Source organism: Gallinula chloropus (assembly GCF_964237585.1).
Source record: "Gallinula chloropus genome assembly, chromosome: Z".
In the NCBI taxonomy this organism is placed as follows: Eukaryota; Metazoa; Chordata; class Aves; order Gruiformes; family Rallidae; genus Gallinula; species Gallinula chloropus.
The window spans coordinates 18,878,867-18,897,294 of record NC_140089.1 but is presented as its reverse complement, the minus strand read 5'-3'; the positions used below and the strand labels follow the sequence as shown (position 1 = coordinate 18,897,294).

Sequence of the window (18,428 nt, the reverse complement as noted above, 5' to 3'; positions counted from 1 at the left end):
TTTGGGTTTTTTTTGAGACTTTTAAATGCAAAACAGTAGGAGCATACAAAGCCTATGGTCCTTTTGGGTTTTTTTAAAAAAAAGTTAAAAATCAACTGTTCCTTTGCCTAGCTAAGGTTTAGTTTACACTCATTTTAATGAGTACATAATTTGGGGAATACCTTTTAATTGTATAGTATAAACTAGTTAATTCACGGTCATATTTTGTAATCGTTGAGTCAAAAATCACGATTATACATAAGATCTTTTTATTAAGTAGTACCTCTAAAGTGTTTGATGTACCTATGCTTCAAAAAGGTAGCGAGAGGAGTAAAATAGTAAGGGGGATTTTGCTCACAAAATCCAATACGAAAAGCCTGTTTTCTGTGCAGTTCTGCAGTCTCTTCAGGCTCAAAGAACCATATTTGCAATTTAAGGAGTGCGTGCATCTAACTAGGGAGAGGTTACCTGGGCTTTGTACTAGAAAGTTCGAAGCTGCTTATAATTTGTGTGCATACATTTTGTTGTGTGCCTCATACAGAAAATGTTGATGAAGGTGTCAAATGAAATAAGAGGCTATTTTTCTTATTTTCAGTAGTGGTTTTGAGTGTGATTGCAATAAATTTCACCTTTTTGTTCTTTGTTTATATTATGCCATTGAAAGGATTGCAAGGTGTTAAGCAACTTGTGTTTAAAAACTAAAAAACAGGTCACAATATCAGTTGCTTTAAACTCAAATTACCTCTTAAAAGACCAAGGTACATATACCTCGTGTATATAATGTTTAATATTTTTCAAAACGTTCTTCAGGTTTGCAGTTACACGTTTCTAGAAAAACATTTTATTTTCCTTTATTTTATTGTATTAGTAAGGTTGCTGCTTTGTCGCTGTAGCACCTGCCCTTATATAGCTGTGTGGATACTGCCTTGTATCTAATGTTCTATTGTCTAAAGCACTACAGGAGAGTATACAATGCATCTCAGCCTAATGGGTTTTAATTTAGGATTTTCCTGTAACTTAAGCTGTTGGGACAAGTTAGTTTTGGGCAACAAATACCTTGCTGGTATTTGTTTATGGGCTGCAAAGATTCAACTTCAAAAGCTGCTACAGCAGCCTGGGAAACTAGAGCTTTGTGTCATTTAGCAGTCGTTCCAGAAGGCAGAGCGAGTTAGTGCAAGCTTATATCAAAGAGTATAAGCTAAGTTGCTGTGGGAATTTTATTGTGATTACTCCTGTAGGATACCTATTAGGGGAAATACACGGGATTTTGGGGACATAACATACAAATTAAAAAAGGACAACTTATAAATTCATTTGGGTACTCAGAAAAGGATAACCCTTAAGATGAAGGAAGAAGGCAAGACCGGATAGGGAAGCAGTGTTGCGGCTTGGAAGGTCTGCTGAGGGCTGCAGCCCTTTCAGGCTGTGACCGCTGCACACTATGGCCCTTACCGGACCTCTTCTAGTCCTGCTTGGGGTGAGTTCCTTAACCCAGGCTACAGCGAACAACTGCAGCCAATGTGTGGTGACTACCAGGAGGGCAAGGGTAAGCTCTGAAACTTTGGAGTATCACACGATTTATCATAACTATTTGGAATCCAGAACAATGGAAACACAAAGATGTAAAAATTGGACTTAAGAAGTATGGACCTGGAGGAGACCCAGGTGTAGTTATTAATGTTGAAATCAGAGATAGGACAAAAGAATCTGTGCAACACAGGCTGTTGTTTAATTAATTTTATCCTGAAATTGAAACAGGAGGAAAGTATGAAATTCTCACAGTTGCTAAAAATCTATTTGTAAATCTTGCTGAAAACATTGCCAAGTCATTGAATATAAGGAACTGTTATGTTTGCGGGGGAACAAATCAAGGTGAACAGTGGCCATGGGAGGCTATGGAGAGCAACATAAGCTATCCCACGTATGGAAAACAATGGGAAAGGATAATAGGAAACAGCAATGGGTACTCCAAACAAGTATAATTGGAAGGAGTTGTTGGCAAAACCTAAAAAACAAAGGAAGACAAGTAAGTAACCTGGAGTGTGAAGGAGATTACCTATGGAATGAAACTCAGAATAGCTGGGATAAGTGGGGAAGCCCACTGGAAATGAATAATTGATTTAAAAATTGGACCAATGGAACAAACATACCAAATGGTTGGCCAACTCCTGAAGGACATTATTGGTTTTCTGGCAAACTAGCTTATGCATACTTGCCAGAGAATTGGGCAGGATCTGTGTATTAGGAACTGTAAGACCCAGTTTTTTCCTGTTACCCATATATCAGGGAGAGTGGCTAGGAATCCCAGTGTATGCTGAAGCTGATGAGCTAAAAGAGAGATGCCATAAACTGAGCTTACAAATCAGGCAGTGGAAAGATAACAAATGGTCCGCTGAGAGAACCATTGCCTATTATAATCCAGCTACATGGGCAGAAGACCATTCCTGGGGCTATAGGACTCCAATATACATACACTTAATAGAATAATTAGGTTACAAACTGTAGTAGAAATAGCTGTAAATAAAACTGGAGATGCACTTGGATGAATTGCAAAGCAAAATACCAAGAACTGCCTTGTGTCAAAATCACTTAGCTTTGGATTATTTGCTAGCACAAGAGGAGTCTGTGGAAAATTCAACCTTCATAGTTGTTTGGAAATTGATGATGAAGGAAAAGCTGTAAATGAGCTTGTAAAAGAAATGGAGAAAATTGTGCATGTGGAGGATTGTTAATAATTCCATGTTTAATACCTTGTTTTACCAGATTAATACACTCGATTATACAAGGGATGTAAATATCTGCAGTACCTGTTGACCCAGAACCAGGGAAAGAGAAAACCCATTCCCTGATGATAATAAAAACAGAAGAAGATCCAAAATTAATATCACTTCAGCAAGTGTTGAATCAATTAGAAATGAAAACACAAATCAGTACTATAAAAAAAAAAAAACCAAAATGGGGGATTGTGAAGTATGTCCATCTGATTCGTGTTAATATGGAATAATGTTGGGGCCATATAATGACATACCCTGGTACAGCCATGGGCCTGGGAGGGGCAGTTTAAGATGTGTATGGTTGTTGCGTCTTGTGGGGGGGTGGAGGGGGGTGTGTGGGAGGGTGGGTGGCCTGGCGGGCACTCCAGTGTATCAGTGTAAGCCAAAACATTCACCAGATGGAGGAAGAGGGCATGCGGAGAAAGAAGTGCCTATCCCTGGAACATAAAAGCCAGGGACTGGAACTCTACAGTGTGCGTCTTGGTGGAGCGGAGACTCCCGGCGCACCCAGGGCTGTCTGTGCACCCCAGCGCTGTTTGCTTGCCTTTATTCATTTAATAAATTGCTAATTCTGGTTATAATCCTGTTCGGGACCAAGTCATTTATCACAAAGCAGCTTGACCTGATGTTGCTTGCAACCTGGCTCTCAGAAGTAGGTGACACCTGCAAAGAATGAAATGCTGCTGCAGGCACGCTACAGGGTGGCAAGCCACCCCATCACTGGCACTGGGAAACATAGCCAACTTCCCAAGGCCCGACGGCATACAGCTAGGGACTAAGCAGGGGCCGCATCTTGGGAACGCTGGAGGGCACAATGATAGCCGAACCTGTGGGATCTGTAGGCGCCAGATGTGCAGCCTTGCTGAAGGAGCCCACGCAGACCACAGTGCTGGGCCAGGTGCCTTACAACGAGACCAACGTCCCCCCTGGAGGACAGCTGGGAGGGGCGAGCGACCCCCCACCCTGCAAGGCGCCGGGCTCAGCCCAACAAGCCTCCCATAGCCTCAGCGGGGCGCCGCCCTGGCGCGCCACGTGATCTCTTCGCGAGGCGGCGGGAGGGGGCAGGTGCCGCGCATGCGCCGCGGACTGGCGCCGTCTGGCCCAAAGGCGTGTCGGGCCGGCCGGCGCATGCGCGCCGAGCCTCCCGGGCGGGTACAGCTGTGGTGGGGGTGGCGGTTGGGCGCGAGAGGGTGGCGTTGCGGGGCCGCTTGCTGGGCGTGAGGGCAGCGGGTATCGTTGTTGCGCCGTCCCCTCAGAGGAGGGCGGCAGCGCCCGGCCCGTCCCGGCTCGGCTCTGCCCCGCCCCGGCCCCGGCCCCAGCCCGTCCCGGCCGCGGCCCCAGCCCGTCCCGCGGCGGAAGCGGCGGTGGCAGCAGCAGCAGCAGCAGCCACAGGGAAGCGACTTTGGCTGGTGTCTGAAAGCCCCGGGGTTGAGGTGTTGGTAAGGAAGCGGCGGAGCCCTCCCGGGCTGCGGGGAGAGGCAGTGTGGAGGACTAGGCTCTGCCTGTCAGCGAGAGGCTGCTGTCGCTCGGGAGTGGCAGAGGAGGTGTCCCGGCTCCAGCGGGTTAGTGGTAGCTTCGCGTCTGCCCAGCAGACGTGACTTCCACGGGGTCGTGTTTGTAGCCTTACAGAAGTGTCTCGGTTAGGGAGCTAATCCTTCTAAGCAGGAAAACGATCTTCACTTCCTCCTTTCCTTTCTTTTCCTTTTTCTTTTTGTTTTTTTTTTTTTTTTTTTGCTAGCCTGAGCAGTAATCTTTAGCCTGGGGAGTTTTGCAGCGGGAGGCTGGTAGGCTGTTTTAAGCAGATCGAAAAAAGTTTGTGTTAGGATACCAGAGAAGATGTACTTGAATGATGTGCCCCGGTTGAGCCGAGAGACTCCTCGGGCTGCGTCTCTAATGAGGCGTCCTCCCACCTGGATGTAGCCAGAGGCCGGGTGAATGTCGCAACAGCTGAATGACCGAACCTTACAGCAGCTAACCCCAAGAAGAATTTGTAAAAAGCTTCAGAAGTCACTCTGAGCTATGTAGCTTTCTGCTGACGTATCAGTGTATTACTTACTGTCACCGTTACTGCAAGTCTTCTGCCTTAGTGCTCGCTGTAGGAATGGGAACGCTGTTCAGGTTTAAGCTGAAGGCTGTGTTCAGTATAACCTTTGTACCTTAGTATCTGTCATCTCGTTGAATTAAGTCAGTTGTTCTCACAACTGCTCCTCGTATAATTCAGAAGGATTTATTGTGTTTGCTATCTGGTCCAACTCAGTTCTTTAGTATTGATCTAATACAGAGCTATCTGATGGTGGCATAATGTCACACCCACCCCACCCCCCCATACCCTTGCCCCCTTTCTTATTGAAGTTTACTTTTTTGGAATCAACGGTTGAATCTTAAAATAAACTGGAAAGCAGTTTTCTTCCTTGTTGCTCTGCCCAGCCGTAATGGATATTCGTTAATTTTTCCTGAGTAGTAGGTGGAAGTCCCACTTACCCGAATATAAAGAACCATATTAATGATGTCAGAATTTGGGTACATTATTTAAAAGAGAGAGTAGAGAAAAAGGCCCCAAAGTGCTTCTCATCATCTTCTGTATGTCACATGCATGTATGTGACTTGGAACACAGTTGCAGACAAAACTGCATTTTTTGTGTACTTCTCAATGTTTGAGGGTTTGAGTTTCTTTATGTGATTGAAACTATACTACCAAATAGAGACAGAGACATTTGTCTGACACAAGATGGCATCATGACACTGAGTGGGTCCAAAGGAGATAGGGGTTTCCCGGCTCATCTCTTCCTGGCAGGTGACTATCCTCTGCAGTCAGTCTTTGCGGGGCTTCACGTTGTGAAGCTCTGTTCAGCAGCTGCTAAGTCTGTAGCAGGAGAAGGGAAGGCTGCAAATGCCCAGTGTGGCTGCTGCCCTTTGCTGTTGGAGGTGTGCAAGTGGGTGTGTTCAATGTGTGCTCTGCCTCGGGGACGCAGTCGAGCTGGGGCTCATAGCTGAAGAGCTGGTGCTGTGAAGGCAGCTGTGACAGAGATTGTTCTGGGATCAGTGGGTGAAACACACAGGACTAGCAAGGGCAGGAATTGCTGGATTAAGGAACCATGCATGGGTAAGCAGCTCTATATGTGGTGGTGTCTGTATGTGTGCATGCCTCTGTCTGCATGCACAGAGATTTAGTCAGGTTAAAGTGCTGTGCGTGCAGAAAGTAAAATGGTTCAAGGAACAGTGAAGAATAGGACTGAGTGCTGTGCTTCCTTGCTTGGCACTGGAGTTGGGCCAATGTGAACTTGGTTAAAGAAGGTGGAGGGAGCGTTAGTGTCTGTGTGTGGACAGAGATGTGTAGCGTGGGATCTGCAATGTGCTGAGAATTGGTGTTTCTCTTCCTATTCGACTTGGTGTGTTGCCCAGGGTGATTTCCCCTGTAAAAGGGAAATGGTGAAGGGAGAGGTGCTGTGTCTGCAGGGAGCAGCATCAATTTAATGTGCTGTGCTGCATAGCAGTGCTGGGCTTGGAGGCAGCGGCATGGTGCTGCTGCCATGTGGAAAGAGCACCATGCAGGTAGGTGAGTGGCATAAGCTCACCTCTGTGTGCTTGGAGGTGAAGAAGTCTGCTGTTGTGTCCTGGGCTAAAGAGGCTCAAGGAGAGTGAGGTCGTCTTCTCCCAAAGTACTGACCATTCATGTTGCCCATTAGTTTCTGGGGGAAGAGGAGGCCTGTTGTGTTTGGGCTGGACTCTTCATGGAGTACCGGCTTTGACAGCAGGGTTCTGGGTTGTCCAAGAGCTCCTGTCTGACTTCGGTCCACAGTCATGGCAGAGGAGTTTCTTTGACTGCCCATGCTGAGTGAGCATCTGAGAGAAGAGCATCTGCCCAGAAGCGCGGAGTCTGCCTGGCAGCAATTCTGCCCGGATCTCCCCATTGTTCCATGAGCTGGCTGGCCCTGGAGATGCCAGGGTGCACGCATCTGTGAGCTGAGGGGGATGGGAGGGCTTCATGTTGCACTTAAGCCTGCTGTGAAACTACCTCCTGTGCTGCCCAGCCTTCCTGGGTGGGAACACTTGCTGGCAAGTAGGTCATCTCCTCAAGATTCCTGCTAGCTCTCTAGCAGTCCATGGCACCACGGGAGGTGCTGTTGGAGATGAAGCTGTGGACTTCTCACACCTTTACCACAACCACAGTGTCAGGCACATGCTTCTGCAGATGGGGCAGTCAGTCACCTGGCGATGAGAAGGGGAGGTGTTGGTGCTGGCTCTGTGCTGCTCATGCTGTTTGCAGCCCCGACTTGCAGGGAGCAGGTTTCACTGCTGTTGAGTTTTCTCTCTGAAGAGGCATCTGTGGAGTTGAGGCGTCCTGCACCTGTGGGTAAGACGTGGCATGGCCTGGGTGCATGTGGTTTCCATGGCGGAGCAGACACGCACCCCATGGCACTGGAGTGGGGATGTGGGCTCGCATGAGGGAGGAGCGGCCATCAGCTAACTAACCAGTGTCAGAGTGGGGCCTGAGGGGAGGGTGCACTGTGTGCCAGCGTGGGGGGCAGGGGGTCCATGCCCTGCTTACAGTGGAAGTCCTGGGCCTGCAGGCACTTGTTGCCTGACAGCTCAAACCTTCAGCTGGCCATGTGGTCTGTGACGATTGGCATCAGGGCCAGTCTGGGCACAGGGATTGGTGTGCTCTTTCTGTTTTTTTTGCCAATGTCGTGCCCTCTGTGTTTTGTACCACCCTATGCTTGGCTGGAAGGACCAGACCCCTTACAAGTGTACCCAGAAGTATCTACGTCTCCAGAGATAAGCCACTGAATCCTTGCTTGTTTGGGGAGGGATGTTGAATAGTAAAAGCTGGTATTTTTAGCCTGTATATGTAAAAATGCTTTTTTTTCTTTTTCCTTCTGTGGTGGAGGGGATATAGGTGAAGATGCAAGAGCCTGAACTTGCTGCCAAAACACTGCGAGCTGTGCTCCTTCCCTTTAAAAATGGCATACCTTTGTCAGCACTTCAGCGTGAATACAAATCCCTGACTGGCGAGTGGATTCCTTTCAAGCATCTAGGACATGACAGCTTGGAAGCCTATTTGGCAAGCATCCCAGAAGTGGTCCAAATGGAAGGGAACAAAAGGGGAGAGGTAAGTATCAGTCACGGTTCAGAAATGGCTCTTCTGTTTGTAAAATGTGCATGGTTCATAACTTCACCTCTGCTTGTGCCATGGATTTCTGAGAAAAGTAATGTAGAATGTGTGTGGTACACTAATACTGGGAGAACTGGAAGCTGATGCATAGACCAAAATGTCTTTTATTTTCTTGTCTCAGGAGTTCTGACTGGAAAGATGATTTGTGTGGCAGTAGATCCCTTGTCCCTGTCTCAGTTTTTGAAATCTTGGGAGGTATTGGTGAGCTCTCCTGCAAACTTAAAGAAAGTTAACTTGTGTACGTCTTGATCCTCTCTTCAGGATGGGGTTTAGCCTCATATTTCTCATACAGCCAAACTGTTGTGTGTGCTGTTGCTTACAAGCATTGACAGTGCTTGCTTTAGGTTTAGCAATCTTGTTTGTCATGAGTTGTAGAGCTGCAGGACTTTTAGCACTTGCCAACATGAGGAAGAGCCCATACAAGTCAGGTTCCTTGGTGCAGGAGTTGCAACACCTCAGCTTAACAAGCATGCAAGGGACAAAGTGCAGAGGTTAAGGAGAACATGGAACAGAGCTCACCAGAGAATATTAGTGTGGTAGGGGAGTTTTCCCTTATTCCTTGGCCGTGCTGCACTAGTCTGTCTCCTGGTTGCAGCCAGCTTGGAAACAGCTTGGCAGGAGCAAAGCCTCTTTGTCCAGTAGTATGGAGTTTCTGGTTTTGAGTCAGCAGGCATTCTCTTGATGGTTGGCATAGCTGCATGACTTATAGATGACGTGTTTGAGTGGAGAGCTTGAAGCCTGTCCCTTGTTGGAGCCGTGTCTGGGATCCTGAAGTCTGTATAGACTGTGGGAGAGGAGAAAACTAGCAGATGCTTGGCGTGATGTATGGTTGTCACAGCAGCTCCGGACAGACAGCTTTTAAGGCTGACCTGTCTTGTTGGCTCAGCTGGATTGAGTTGACATCTGGGAACTCAGAACTTCCTAGTTAGCTGTGAAGAGTATGACAAAAGGTGTTCTGACTGCTGATGCCTGCAAATCTTGCTGGGTTTAAGCAAGAGTTTCCTTGCTGCATTTTTACAGATGTCAGAATTTGCCTTTTTGCGGCAGGTATCCAAGGTTGTGGTTCTTTTTTGCTTGCTCCATGCCTGCATCAGGTGCAGTTTCATCAGGTACTTGAATGCAGGTACCTCTGGGAACATTTGTGATGCTGCAATTTAATGCTTCCTCATGATGGCTTTGGCATATAGCCATCTGTTTCTAACTAGGGCTTTGCAGGGTGTAATCTGGTATCCTCCCATTCCCCTGAGAGCCTTGCTTATCCTCTAATACAGTGTGTGCTGAGAGCCTTATGGACTCTTGGATAGTGCTAAAGGTGATACCTCCTCTGGGGCAGCTGTAGAGAGTGAGTGAAATACAGCTTTATGAGGTAGAAAAGGAGAAAGCTTCTGAACAGGAGTCTGGAGGTTGTTGAGTCAGACTTGCTTTAGTTTAGGAGTGCAACTGTGTTCTGCATGATTAATGCAACTGAGAGGAAGCACCCTGCAAACACCTGGGAGGCAAGAGATGGGCAAAGGCAAAGCCCACATTGCTGTTCATGCCCTGCCCTGTTGCTGCTCTCCAGAATGGCCCCAGGGTAGATACTGAGCAGAAGGTGACAAGTGTGGTTAAGCACTGAACTACCTGGCACTGCTCCCACGTGCTGTCTTGACACAGGATCTGGGCAGTACTTCAGTATAAAGCTTTGATCTACATTCACATCTTCAGAATGTTTGAGCTCCGTTATAAGGTAAGATGATAACTCAGAGTCCAATCAAGACTGCAAGAATGTGCAGTCAGGTGGTCTGTCTTTGTGGCTCTGGGAGTACTCTAACCACCAAAAAGACTGCAAAAGTACTTGCCTCTTCCTTTAGTCTCTTTGGGGACAGTGGGGCAGGAAAGCAAGACTTATGCACATGGAAATGTGCTAGCAGCTGATGATCCTAATTGCAGGCTAGGTAGTCCTAAAAGGACTTTCCTTGGCACTACAGCAGCTGTTTGAGACATACCACAAGAAATGCATTAAATAAGCAATCCTATATAATAATACAAATTGGTCTCAGAGTGCTACACGTTATATGTTTCTTAAATAAAAGGACTTGTGTGAGGTGGATATTGCCTGGGTAACTTAGGCTTAACAGACTGACTGTGTTGGAAAGGCAATCGTATAAATTGTCCCCTGATCCTCTTACTGCTTTAGCCTTCTTGAATACAGGAAAGATGAACACTGACAACTATTCCTTCATTCAAGAAGTATGTTCCCCAGTTTTCACACAGGATGAAGATTACATTCAGTATGCAGTATGCAAAAACACTGCAAGGGATCTCAAATTGAAATACTGTGTGCTTGCAACAGGCAGTTGGGTCATTTCAAGGAACCCTGCTTTGCTTTGCTTCACGTTCAATCACAAGTAGCATATGGTTGTGCCTGCCTCTAAGAAAACCTTTGAGTTCTACTTAAATACATAGCCCCTCCAAAAAGAGGAATCTGAAGACTGCTTTGCTCTATTGCAAATTAATTAATCTACATCATCTCTTTTTACATCTGAACTAATTCTAACTCAAAACAGTCATTTATGCTTGTGGTGGTTTGGCCCTGGCTAGAGGCCAAATATCCACCAAAGCCGCTCTCTCACTCCCATTTTCAGCTGAAAGCAGAGAAAATATATATCGTGAGGCAAGATAAGGACAGAAGGATCACTCTCCAATTAGTGTCATGGGCAAAACAGACTCGGCACAGAATAAAGGAAAGAAAAGTAATGTATTATACTGCAGCTACACACCCAGTGAACCAGAGTCAGGTAATGAGACACGCAGCCAGGTCTTAAAAGCACCTTCTCCCCACCCCTCCCTTCTTAGCTGACTTAAACTTCATTCATGATTTTACTCCTTTCTTCCCCCCAAACATGGCACAGGGAGGGGCAGGGAATGGGGAGCAGGGTTCTGGCTGGTTCCTTACAAGCTGCTTTCCTTTCCTGGATCTTAACACTTCTACTTCCCCCCCACCCCTCCCTTCTTTGCAGACTTTAGTCATAGATTCACTCCCTCCTTCCCCTGGCATCGCAGTGCAGGGAGGGACAGGGAATGGGGGTTTTCAGTCTGTTCCTCCTGAGTTGGTTTCCTTCTTAGCTGTGGGGGGGGGGGCATTCCACCCACACAAGACAGTCCTCCACAAACTTCTCCTCACCACTTGGCTCAGCACAGCTCCCTTCCATGGAGTTCTGAGCTTCAGGCCCACTCTACTCCAGCCTGGACCCCCACAGAGTCACAAGTCTGCCAGCAAACCTGCTGCGGCATGGGTCAATATCTTCACAGGCCATAGATGTCTCTGCTCTCTGTTCCTATCCATGGGCTGCGAGGGGGGACCCGTTCCACCATGGTCTTCTCCACAGGCTGCAGGGGAATCTCTCTCTCCAGTACCCAGAGTGCCTCATTCTTCCCCCCCTGCCACGCCACTCCATCGAGCCAGGCCTTGGTGTCCGCACGGCTTGTTACATCTTCTCACTCCCTTCTCTGGGGGCAAAATGCACCTGCCTGTGTTTTTTTTTGCCTAAATGCAATTCCCAGAGGTGCTGTGACCATCGCTGATTGGTTCGGCCTTGGTCAGCAGCAGCTCTGGCCTTGAATCAACTGATGTTTACTGTCTGGGGCCTGTAGAGAGCTGGCTGCTGCTTGCAGAAGCCATCTTGGCAGGAGCCCCGTTCTCCATTAAAAAAAACCCAGCCTTGCAAAACTGCTACAGTGCTAAACTTGGAGTTCCCATGATGTGAAAACAAGGGGAAAAAATGCTGAAAATAACTTCTGACATTAGTAACAGGAAAAACCTGAAATTTACCAAAGATGTGAATACATGTCTTTATGATACAACAATAAACTGTGTGTGAACAAAGCCATCTTTTATGTTGAGACCTTGAGAACAGAGTAGACCTTAAGGCTGTCCATCCCATGAGCATCCACACACACAAACAGGGAAATAAATGTCTGTTAGCCAGGAGTGTGAGGAATGCTCCTATACCCTTTTCTAGAAATGGGCACCTCTCAGAAGTGCCTGTGTGTGAACTGCCCACAGCAGGAGGCACAGTCAGAATAAATTGGAGGTCTGCATGCCACTGAGGATTGCAGGCTGCTGAGGAATGATGGGTTGGAATGAGGACAGGGAGTTTCTGTGAGCCACTCCAAGTGTGAGTGCTGTGGGGATGCTTGGAGCTCTGCCTTGAGGCACATGATAAGCCAGCAAGCTTGTGGGTAGTGGACACATGACGTGTGTGGTGACACCGGTGGCTATCTGTTCCAGTTACCCTAATCAGGAAGAAATAGTAGATAAAGCAGATGATTCACTTTCTGACAGCTGCAAGAAGCCTCACATTAGCAGCCCCTGGTCCTTAAGGAGGATGTGAGCCACTGCTGTACCTGCTGAAGGGACAAGACAACCAAGCATGAGCTATCTAGGATGTTTCTGGAGCATGAGCTATCTAGGATATTCCTGGGGTCAGCTGATGACATCTTCTTGACACAAGTGGTTACTTGATAAGGGGATATGCTCTGCTGAACCTGAGTATTATAAACAAGGAAGGACTGGTTGTGTATGTAAAGGCTGGAGACAACTCTGACTGTAGTGACAACAAGCTGGCGGTGCTTGGGAGCCTGACTGGAGTGGCGTAAAGCAGTGTTAACAAGCCCAACTCCAGGAGAGCAGACTTTGGCCTGTTCTGGAATCTACTTAGACTCACATGGGATACAGTCCTGAAGAGAAGAGTGGTCCAGAAGAGGTAGTGAATTTTCAAGGATTGCCTTCTCCAATTCCAAGAATGGTGTATCACAACAATCAGCAGAGGGGAAAAAGCAAGGTGGCAGGAGCACTGCATGGATGAACAAGTTGCTTCTGACAAAACTCAATCATAAAAAGGAAGTGTGCATGAGATGGGAGCAATATAGAGACACTGCCCAAAAAGATGATGCATAGGCTTAAGAAGGACTGCATTCATTATTGGCAAATTCAACCATGTGAAAAGCAAGACAGAGTGCCATCACCTCCAGAACAGCTCCCAAAGCACTGCCAGTCCTGAAAGCATCCTTCCAAACAAAGTCTTTAAAGCACTTGGTTTGACTGTACCAACAACAGAAAAGAGAAGAAGGGACGTAGATGAAGAACTACAACCTGTTGCTGTGTTTCATTGCACTAAAGCCTTACCAAATCCACGCTCAAAACATGGAGGACAGGTGGTTGCACAGACATCTGAAAGGGTGAAGAGTTATTAAGGTTTTCAGGTTATCCTTTCAGAAAGATGAGTCAACAGTTAGTCTTCTGCAGTCCACTGTATCACAAAGTTTCCTATTTAAGCGACTGTTTTGAAAACACATGCTCCAATGTGGGGTTCCTACTGGCTCACAGCATCCTTCGTGTGTTTCCACCATGGGGTCCTTCATGGGTGCAAGTGGGATCTCTGCTCCCTATCATTTTCTACAGCTGCAGAGGAGCAACCTGCTTCACTGTGGTCTTCTCCATGGGCTGCAGGAGAATCTCTCCTCCAGTGCCTGGAGCACCTCCTATTCCCCCTCCTTCTTAATTAACCTTGGTGTGATGCCTCGGAAAGCCGGAATCAAAACTCAGTAGCCTTGGTGACTGTGAAGCAGGTATCCTTTGTTGCAGCGCTGGGCACACAGGGGATGGCTCCTCCTAACGTCTGTGCCATTTCAAGCAAAATTTCTACTTTTTATACAGATTAACTAGACATATTCATGACAATTTCTTAGAAAAGGCAGCTTTATGCAAACTATTTCCAGGAAGTAATTTGCATTAACTCCTCCCATGTAGAGCATGCTTAGTGACACTCAGGGGGTCTTCTGTTGGTCTTCAGGGATGAAGGCTGGATGTCTTCCTCTCTCTCAGCACATACTCTTTACGGGTTTTACCAGTCTCAAAAACATATTCCTGAGCTCAGAAACGCGTTCCTACAGAAAGTAGTTAGGAACCCCTTTTAGCTGAAAACAAGATCTACTCTGTCTTGTAACTGGTTATTGGCCTGATTCTTGATCACTTCCCTGCCTTCGCTTTCTTTCCACTGTTCGGGTTAAATTTTGTAGCTGCTCTAACGATTAAACAGCTCACACAGCTGCAGCTGTATTCTGCTAAAATCCAAAACATGCAAATGCTTTTTATATTAAAGCTATATTTATGAATTGTCTCTTAAGCCACATCACTGAATCAGGTGTCTGCAGAGTTTCTTAGATCTTCTTACTCCCTTGTCTGGCAGCAAAATAACAGATACTTGCAGGTTGGTTTTTTTTCTTCTTAAATATGTTACCACAGAGGCATTATGACCATCATTGGTTAGCTCTGCCTTGGTCAGCGTTGATTCCAGCCTTGAGCCCAGCTGCTATTTATTCTGTCAGGCCTAGGGGAAGCTTCTAGAGCACCTTGCAGCAGCCACCCCTGCACCCACCCCCATACAAAACCACAACAAGCACCTGCACAGTCTGGGTACTGACCAGCTGAAGCCTGGCAGAGCAATTTCTGGAGCTTCTGGTAGACACAAAGTTCACAGTGGGCAGCAGTGTAACCACTGCAGCAAAGGAGACCAACAATAGACTGGGTTGCATTAGGAAGAGTGTTGACCCCACCCCAACAGAGGTAATAACTCCTCTCAGCCCTAGTGAGATAACATCTGGGAAGCAGTGCTACCCAGATATGGACACACCGAAGCATGTTCAGTGAATGACCATAAAGATGATGGAGGGGTCGAGGAGCTGAGACTATTAATTCTGGAGAAGATAAAGCTCAGGAAAATCTCATTCATGAGTATTAATGGAGGGAGATAAAAAACATGGAGCTAGACTCTATATCCAGTTAGTGGTACCCAGTGAACAGACAAGAGGCGACAGGAGAAAAGTGAAATATAGGTAATTCCATTTAAACATTGAAACTCCACCTTTTTGCAGTAAAGTTGGCTAAAAGCTGGAACAAGTCACCTTCCCTGGACGTGTTTTAAAAAAGGGTAAATCAGGTACTTAGGGATATGGTTTAGCATAGGATGGGAACGGTTGGGCTTGATGATCTTAAAAGTCTTTTCCAACCCTGTGATTCTGTCATTCTGTGCGCTTTGCTGGTTTCTGAGGTGCACTGTGGGAGCAGAGGGAGGTCTCCAAGGTCCGTGTCTGCTGCTGGAGCCTTTGCTGAACTGCATGCAGGCCTGCAGGCACCAGGGGTTATGGGCGAGAGAACGGTTGCACGTCCTTGTGCTTCACTGACTGTTGTTCCTCCTGTCCCCTTCCAACTCCGACAAGGTCATGTGCCGTGCTGTCATTTGCAGAGAGACTATGCCACTTGCTCAACTGGTGGCCCGTCAGAGGAGTTCCAAGAAGAAGGTGGGACGGCAAGTGAACTGCCAGATGAGGCTGAAGAACACGTCTCCAGTGACATTAGTGGGTAAGCCCCGGGCAGCCGTGGGTGGCCTGCCTGTTTGAAGGAACTGTGCGGGTGCTGGAAGACCAAAACTCTCTTGGCCATGAGAGTGCTCGTGTGAGAAAGGTGGTTGGGATGTGAGTGAGAGGTGTGGCAATGAGCCTGCTCCTGGCTTGAGCTCCAGCTTGGCCCTTGCTGAGTGGCAGGGACGCACAGTGCTCTTGCGGTGAGACGGAGGCCTTGTAACACGGCCTGTGGCTGCCGCCGCCGTGAGCGCCCTCGTGCCATGACAGTGCTGATGTCCAGCCAGGCCTGGCTTTTGGAGCTCTGGGCCTTTTGCGTAAGTCGGTGCCACGTTGTTTGTCAGGGCAGCCTGACCGTGGGTTCCAGTGGCAAGGTGACCTGTTGTGGCACCTCCGAGGCGCGTGGCTTTTCTGAGCGTATGAGGGGAGATGGGTCCCCTGTGTCTCTTTACCCACTGGAGCGCAGCGGTGGAGAGTGTGATTTGTGAGATGTTGCGTGTGAACCATAGCATAGCAGACACCCATGACTGGTGGGAGGCATCCTCTGTGACTTCTCTGTTTTGGAGAAGTATGGGCTCCCTGACAGGAGTTGTTTGCTGTGCTTAAAGGCTGTTTGGGTTGGGTGGAAGAGGGTGCGACTTACAGCTGCATGTGCAAACTCTTTAGGGAAGCCGAAAGGAACTTTGCGACAGCCCAGGTCTTTGAGCGGTGCAGAAGGCGGCAGCAAGAGGCCTGTTCCTCGCCCACCACAAGGCAGAGGAACATGTGGAGGGGTGAGACCCACTGTGGAGAGTGCGCGGTCTGCCTTGCCTCCAGCTGCTGGGAGTGGAACCTCTCCAGAAACGCCCATGCAGAGGCACGTCACTGTGGTCAACAGGTCAGTGCCTGCCTGTGCCTGTGTGAGTGAGGCGAGGTGACAGGTGGTGGACCCTCGGAGGCTGCAGGAGTGCCAGTTTGTTATGAGATGTGGGAATCGAGGCTCGCGCTGCTGCAGCGGGTGAAGTTGCAACGTGGGTCAGTACTCGGGAGGGAGACGGTGACCCTTTGCCCCTTTGGATGCTGCCGTGGCTACCCCGTGCTCTTGGCCTGCTCCTGTGTCTTCTGGGGAGAAATGCATCCGATTCCAGTGTCACACCCAGGGTGTGTGGGGATGTGGCCGTTTCCCAGGCGCAGGAGGGAGCCGCTGTGCCCGGCACAAAAGCAAGTGGAAAGAGGTGTGTGTAGGTGACAGGCAAGTGCTGTGTGATCCGCGTCACAGCTGTCTGCAGGTGGCTGCTCTTCACCTCGTGCCTGAGTTGTCGGTGGCAGCGTTGGTGTCCGTGGCCCTTCTGGGCATGCTGGGCCGCAGCAGCTGCCTGCCTGTGTTTGGGTGAGCTGAGCTGCGGGCTGGAGCTGCGGTTTTGCTGGGCTAGCGGTACGTGCTGGGTTTGAGCCCGCTTTGAGCCTCTGTAATCCAGGTGGCTTACCCAACTGCTGCCCCATCAGGTCTCTTTCTGGGCTGTTCTGGGCCGCCCTGGGCCACCAGCTGACGGTGGCGAGAAGGGTTTGCTGTGCCGCATTGTGGCTGCAGTAATTCCGCTGGAGCTGTGATTGTGGTGGTAATCCCCTGCGGGTCCTGGGACGGGTTAGCAGTCGGCCCCGCATTGAATGGGAACGGCAGCGGTGTGTGAAGGGGCACGGAGCCGAGCGCCAGCTTAATCCTTCCTGCCACGGGGTCTGCTCTTTCTGGAAGAGCTGGGAAAGGGGAGATGCATCCCGTCCCTGGCGCCTGCCCCGGTGAGTCCCGTGTTTGTCAGGGGTCTGGGTGCCCGAGGACACACGAGGATGCGCCCAGAGCAGTCGTGGGAGCAGCAGCCGCTTCAGCTGGGAGCTGAGGTGCCTGAGGACGTGGTGTTTTTCTGGTGTGTGACAGCACTGCCTCCTGACCGTGGGGCTGCCTTGCAAAGGGCCCTTGGCTGTGGCCGTGCTGTGCTGGTCGTGCCTTTCAGGAAATTCCCCAGCGTGCTGGTGCTGCAGGAGTGGGCAGGTGCCCTGTGGAGGACGAGGCGGCTTTGGGGCTGCTGGGTGGCTCAGCTGGGGCTTTGCTCTGGGGCAGGGCACCTCGTGAGGGCCCTGAGACTCTCCATGTGTCTTTGGGAACTTGGGCTGTGGCCATAGCAGTAGCTTTTTAGATGTTTCCCAGCAGAAATTTAGAGAGAAGCCAGGTGGTGATGGTGTCAGGAACCTGAGACTGTGGAGCTGAAGTTGACGAGAAGAGAGCAGTGGCAATAACTGTGAGTGAGCCACACAAGCTGGGAGTGTCCATGTGAGGAGTGGAGGATTTGGAAGTAGAGGCCATGGAAGAGAGACATGCTGCATGTGGCAGGTGAGGGAGTGAGACTGTGGCTGTAATAGTAGTGAGGTGACTCAGGATGGGCCTCTCACTGCCCAACAGCTCAGAAGAATATGACTTGGTTTGTAGTACTTGAAGATTTGTAATTGTGCTGGCTTTGTCTGCAGTAGAGTTAATTTTCTTTGCAGCAGCTAGTATGAGGCTGTGGTTTGGATTTGTGCTGGAAGCAGAGTTAATAATATAGAGATGTTTTTGTTAGTGCTTACAGAAATTAAAGGCTGTTTCTGTTTCTAACAGCACCCCACCAGCAAGTGGGCTGGGGGTGCACAAGGAGTTGGGAGAGCATACAGGCAGGACAGCTGACTCGAGCTGATCAAAGGGATATTCTATACCATTCTTATGTTAGCTTATAAAAGGCAGTGGGAAATAGGAAGGGGAGAGACATTAAGGTGGTGGTGTTTGTATTCCTAAATCACTGTTAGGCATGATGGAGCCCTCCCTTTCCTAGAGATGTCTGAACACCTGCCTGCCTATGGGCAGTGGGGAAATAATTCCTTGTTTTGATTCTTTTGCACATGTCTCTTGGTTTACTTGCTAAACTGTCTCTATTGCAACCCGTGAGTTTTTTCACTTTTACTCTTCAGATCCTCTCCATACTACCAGCGTGGGAAGTGTGTGAGCAGCTGCCATCTGGGATTAAACCATGACAGTAATCCTTGAAAATAAATTAGGTAGAATACAGTCCTATTCTGGCTTTTGTAATAGAGTG

The 18,428-nt window shown here is 48.6% G+C and overlaps 1 protein-coding gene across 1 annotated transcript in view; it reads left to right on the top strand.

Annotated features, from left to right (window-relative positions):
- Nucleotides 1-7,089: 7,089 nt before the first annotated feature.
- TDRD7 (tudor domain containing 7) overlaps nucleotides 7,090-18,428 on the top strand; it is a 49,496-nt gene continuing 38,157 nt past the window's right edge. The window contains exons 1-4 of the mRNA XM_084277883.1: nucleotides 7,090-7,107; nucleotides 7,642-7,863; nucleotides 15,187-15,328; nucleotides 15,994-16,204. Coding sequence (XP_084134009.1) covers nucleotides 7,657-7,863; nucleotides 15,187-15,328; nucleotides 15,994-16,204 — 560 coding nt within the window. The 5' untranslated portion in view covers nucleotides 7,090-7,107; nucleotides 7,642-7,656. The remainder of the gene's footprint in view (nucleotides 7,108-7,641; nucleotides 7,864-15,186; nucleotides 15,329-15,993; nucleotides 16,205-18,428) is intronic.